The following is a 6,139-nucleotide window of genomic DNA, read 5'->3' as shown; positions in this document are numbered from 1 at the left end:
TATTTGATCGACCTTGTGAAGAGTAGCTCTATAGCACAACTTATTACCGAATATCTGTGTATTTTCAAGGAATTTTAGACCAAAGTCGATATGGCTCGAATTCAAATCATACAACTTTGATTAAATTGGTTAGTTTTTCTGCGAAAGCTGTTTCCATGTAAAGCAATTTGGTTCACGAGACTATCATTAGGCGATCACTTGATCAAAAGGACGCATGAAGACTAAAAGTTATCATGTTTAGCACAAAATAGTATTTTTCTGTCGAATGTTGAAACATAAGTTCACTGTTATATATTTATGATGTGTGTCGGGATTTTCCGTTTATTTTGATGTTATCATTTCTTTTCGAAAAAACCAATTCAAAGATTAGATGCTTTTTGTCGGTATTTCCCACTTGGGGAGGCCTGAAAAAGTTCAATGCATTTGCTTTTTCAGTCAGTTTAAATCTTCACGCACAACAAGTAAGAAGCTATTAAAATGAACCGAATTTCGCCGCTGATTGGATTATTATTGTCAATCATTGGTTGCGTGAATTGTGCTGGGTTAGTATCAACTCCGATATGCAATAAAAAATTATTAAGAATTTTAAATTAGCATTTAAATGTTCACTCATTTTTGATAGAGGAATTGAACGTGATTTTTATTCTGTTTTCAATTATCAGTATATGTTTGTTGTGCCTGTCGTCAGCGGTCGAAATTAAATTAAATCAAAATGAAAGCCAAAATCTTTGGGCTTGTTGAAGTAAATATACCTAGGGGAGGCACAAGCTTTAGTATTGCTAATTTTTCCTATTTTTTTTAGTATATAACGTGTACATTTGACAGGACCTAATAAGTCCTAATTTTAGCTCTTTTTAATTTTCTCATTTGTGTCTACCCCTAGAAATATACCGACGTTTCGAATCACGTATTATTTTTATTCTGAGTAGTTTGAAGAAACAAAATTTAAAATTCATTAAAAATGAGCAAATAAATTTTCAATTAATATCGACTATGTCAAATTATTTGTTGTTAGTCATATACATTCAGACAAATTGTCCAAAAAAAAAATTAGAATTAAATAAAGTAATGCCTTTAACCCGATTTTCACAGAAAGAGTGATAATTGAAACCATCTGCATTGCAAAACAAAATTACTGTGATAAAAAAAGGTCATAGTGATATAAACATATTTCGTACTTTTTTGGAACACATTTCCTTTCGTACTTTGATTAAAAATGATTAGCGCGTTTATTTTATAATGTAATTTGCCAGCACGAATAGAAGTAAGAGATAAGATTTGTAGAACTTAAAATATCACGTAAAATCCTTGAACGAATTGAATATGAAAATGATTTTGTTGGAACAGTTAAATTACTTTTTTTAATTACTTTCATGTGTTTTCTTTAAAAGTGAATGATGATATATACAGAAAAATGAGCCGATAGCAAATTCTTGAGCTAACCAGCAATTCAACGTATTTTTTCAACAAACGATAAAACAATCTATAATTGGGAGAGTAAATATTCTTTTTTTTTCTTGAAGTTAAAATTTGGATAAATTTAATTTGTTCAAGAGGGATACTCGGGAAGTGTCAAGTCACAACCTCATTTTATTTACAAATATTTTTTCAAACTTCAAAAACGTTTGCTTTTTAACAGTAGAATCATCGCCGATTATTCGAATAATTTTAATTCATTGAATTTTTTTTTTAATCAAACAGTTTCTACACAATCGTAGCACCGGAATACATCAAAGCACAATCAGAATACACTATTTCATTAACTCTTCACAAACACACCGAGCCGGTCACCATTCGGTTGAGCATTGAAGATGGAGCACAATACAAAAATGAAAAAGAAGTCACAATCACACCAAATAAAATGGAAATGACGACATTGCACATCGGTGATTTGGATGTAGCAAAAAGATATAAATTCGTGGCAGAAGGCGTTTCGGGACTTAAATTTCGAAATGAATCGCCTTTGAAAATTGAATCGAAAGAAGTTTCAATTTTCATTCAAACCGATAAAGCCATGTATAAACCAGGCCAAACGGTCAAATTCCGTGTCTTGGTGCTCGATAGTGGCTTGAAACCGGCTACATTGAAACCAAACAGCCCTCTCAACATTTATTTTACCGATCCAGAGAATAATCTTATTAAACATTGGCTTAAAGTGACTCCAAAGACAGGAGTATTCAGCAGCGAAATCCAACTATCCGAACGGCCATCATTTGGCGATTGGAAATTCGAAGCTCAAGTTGGTTCGGAGAACAAAACGAAAAAAATTGAAGTGGCCAAATATGTTTTACCGAATTTCTATGTTACCATTGATTCACCGATGGACTTTTCGGCAAAAGACGGCAAGATTCGTGCAATTGTTCGTGCAACTTACACTTATAAACAATTAGTGAAAGGCGAAGCTATGGTATCACTCACTAAATTAAATAATACAAACGATGCAATGGTAAAAAGCATTCCAATTAATGGCAAAGGAACTGTTGAGTTTGATGTGGGGAATGATTTGAGAGCTGATTCTGAGGCCTACAAAATAGAAGCAACAGTCTTTGATTTGCTATCTGGTCGCAATGAAAGTGCATCGAAAATTATAACACTTCATAAAACACGCTACGCAATTGAAATAGTGGATTTGGGTAAGGATATCAAGCTGAGATCACCCGCAAAATTCGCGGTAAGTCCAATATAGTTTTAACGATTTTTAAAGAAAATTTTCATTTGGTAGTTTGACGTTTTCACAGATCCGCGTTAGTCATCATGATAATTCACCAATTCTTTTGAATGAAAAAACCAAATGGATTACAGTCAATTATACAGTTAAGGATGCTAATTTCGATGGGCAATATGAGTCTACCTTCATATACAAATTCGAGTTGAATGGGAATGGCATCGCTGATGTTCCCACACTACCATTAATAGACGAAAAAGAATTTGAATTAAATGTAAATAATATTGATATATTTTTGGTTTTGATTTGATTACAAAGTTAATATGAATAATTTTCTTAAGGTGGAATACATGGAAGAACATAAAAACTTGACGGATTTCAAACCACAGAAAAAAGAGCTGGAAATTAACGTTTTAACAGAATGGTAAACATATAAAAATATCATGAAATTTCAAATTTTGTAACGCAAATTCATTTTTTCGCGCAGCCCCACATTCAATCAAAGGGTGTACGTTGAAGTCAAATCAATGAGTTTTCTTGATGATTTCACGTATCAAGTGATTGTGGATGGGAAATTAGTTTATGCTGAGAGGGTTGTTGTACCACCAAACTGTAACAATCAGGTCCTTAGTTTCAATGCCGATTTCGATGTGTCGGCAAACGTATTCGTAATCGTTCACTATTTCCAAAATGACAACATTTTCGCTGCCAAAGGTGAAGTTCAATTTTGCGATTCTTTCAAAAACTTTGTAAATATGGAATTGTCAACAAAAGAAACTCAACCTGGCCAAATTGTAAGCATTCACGTGATTACAAAACCCGAATCATATGTGGGTTTAATGGCAGTTGATCAGAGCGTATTGTTGATGAAGGAAGATAATGGTTTAACGAAAGAACAAGCTGTTCAGGAATTAAAGAAATATCGCCCACTCAAGACTATCATGGAAACGATCGATTTGAATTATTATTTGAAACTTTTCAGCGAAAGCAATGCTCTTTTTTTCACCAATTTCCTGAACGTTGATCTACGCTTTGCTGAAATTCCTTCAACAACAGAGCCCATTGTACCCACTTCTTCACCACAGCCACGAATTCGTACTGAATTCCCAGAAACATGGCTATGGGAAGATTTCGATGTGAATAATACGAATGGTGTGGTAACTCTTAACAAAAAAGTGCCAGACACAATCACATCGTGGGTGATGAGTGCTTTCTCTGTCAATAACCAATTCGGCTTAGGTTTGACCAAACATCCACAGATGTTGAATGTATTCCAGCCATTTTTCTTGTCTTTGAATCTTCCGTATTCCGTGAAACGTGGCGAAGTGGTTGCAGTGCCGGTGGTGTTATTCAATCATTTGAACACGGATGTTACTGCTGACATAGTATTTTACAACGAAAATGGAGAATTAGAATTCGTCGATGATAACGGCGCTAATCAAACGTTACGGACGCGTCGAGTGTCAGTTGCTTCAAACTCAAACGGTGTAACGCAGAAGTTTTTCATCAAATTCACTTCCGTTGGACAAATTTCACTGAAAGTGATAGCCAAATGTCCGATTGCCGGCGATGCCATCGAAAGACTTTTGCAGGTTGATCCAGAAGGAGTCCCAAAATACGTGAACAAAGTTGTGTTTGTTGATCTGCGTGAAACCGACAAATTTGAAACCACTCAACACATCGATGTTCCCGCGAATGCTGTTAAGGATTCGTTGAAAGCCAAAGTATACGCGTTGGGCGATGTAATTGGTGGTACTCTTAAAAACTTACAGAATCTTATTCGAATGCCCTATGGATGTGGTGAACAAAATATGGTGAATTTTGTACCGGATATTGTGGTTTTGGATTATTTGAGTGCAGTTAAAAATCTTGATAAAGCCACTAAGGATAAAGCCATTGAGTATCTTTCAAAGGGATATAAACGCGAGTTAGACTATCGTCTCAATGACGGTTCGTTCAGTGTATTTGGAAAAAGTGACAATAAAGGCTGTACATGGCTAACGGCATACGTTGTAAAATCATTCAAACAAGCTGAAACGTATATTAATATCGATAGTAATGTGATTGACAAAGCTCTTGAATTCCTTAAACGAGCTCAAACACCCAACGGCATGTTTCCTGAAGTTGGAAGAGTATATGACAAAGCAATGCAAAGTGGAGCGAATAAGGGGATTGCTTTAACTGCATACACCACAATTGCTTTCTTGAAAAATAAGGTATTGTTTCATTGTAAAAAGAAAATACCATTATTGACTTGCTGCTCAGCGCCTACTTCCAAGCAGCATTGATAATAATAGTGTTAGGTAAAACGTTATATTTTGTGTATGTAACTCGATTGATAATTTTCACAGAAATCCAATGATTGGAAATATAAACAAACCGTCAATCGCGCCCTCGAAAACATTGCTGGAAATATTCGTAGGGTGAATAATACATATGATGAAGCGATCGCAGCATACGCTTTGCAATTGGCAAATCATACGAAGAAAGATGAGGTCTTGAATAAATTGGTCGGTAAAGCGTTGGTCGAAGGTGAATATTCAAAATGTAAACAATTTAATTTCTATGAAAACTAAATAATTTGCTTTCGTTTATGTGTGAAGGGGACAAGAGATGGTGGACTTCATCAAAGCCCAATCAAAGTAAATCACAATCAATAAACGTTGAAATCACATCATATGGATTACTTGCACTCATTGAAGCTGGAAAAATCTCAGAAGCTCAACCATTTTTCCGGTGGCTTTTGACGCAACGCAACGACAAAGGTGGATTTACAAGCACACAAGATACTGTAATCGGATTGGAGGCATTGGCAACATACAGCCGATTCACATCAAGCGGAGATAAGAATGTTCAATTGAAAGTTCGAATGAATGCAACGCGTGAACAAGTGATCGAGGTGAACTCCGCAAATGCATTGGCTTTACAACCCATCGATTTACCAGTCAATGAAAATTCCATCAGTTTTTCCGCTTCCGGTCGTGGCACGGCCTTATTTCAATTGTCGTACCAATTCAATGTAAAAGAGAATGATATCCATGAAACATTCACGTTGAAGCCAGAAGTACTTGAAATTAGCAGGAGTAAACTGAAAGTCAAAATTTGCTCAAGGTACGCGCATCTTTGTTTTTAATCTTTTCTTTGAAATTAATTATTTATTTATTTATTTTTTCAAAAATTCAGTTTCAACGCAAAGGATGCTCAAGATCTTTCGAATATGGTGATTGTGGATGTTGAAATGCCAACTGGTTTTCGCATTGAAAATGGTCCATTGATTGAGCTCGTGGGCAAATCACATGTCAAATTGGTTGAAACAACAAACGCTGAAACGGTGGCACATATTTACTTCGAGAAAATGTTGGCTAACGAAGAAATTTGTCTGGTTGTTCAAGGATATCGTGCGCACATAGTGGCCGAAAACAAACCGGTGCCAGTGAAAATCTATGATTATTATGACACCTGTACGTGTTTCGA

General features: G+C 35.3%; 1 protein-coding gene across 1 annotated transcript; it reads left to right on the top strand.

Annotated features, from left to right (window-relative positions):
• Window positions 1–446: 446 nt before the first annotated feature.
• Window positions 447–6,126, top strand: LOC116346471 (CD109 antigen-like; the record flags this gene model as incomplete). The annotated part of the gene is made up of 8 exons (XM_031776542.1): window positions 447–542; window positions 1,702–2,671; window positions 2,739–2,939; window positions 3,007–3,089; window positions 3,153–4,881; window positions 5,017–5,197; window positions 5,269–5,776; window positions 5,849–6,126. Coding segments are annotated over exons 1-8 (4,015 nt in total), but the record flags the coding sequence as incomplete, so codon positions are not given.
• Window positions 6,127–6,139: the final 13 nt, after the last annotated feature.

The sequence above is a fragment of the Contarinia nasturtii genome, unplaced genomic scaffold (genome assembly GCF_009176525.2).
Source record: "Contarinia nasturtii isolate CC-2019 unplaced genomic scaffold, AAFC_CNas_1.1 Cnas_scaffold_1530, whole genome shotgun sequence".
NCBI lineage: Eukaryota > Metazoa > Arthropoda > Insecta > Diptera > Cecidomyiidae > Contarinia > Contarinia nasturtii.
This window is presented reverse-complemented; position numbering and strand designations above follow the sequence as displayed.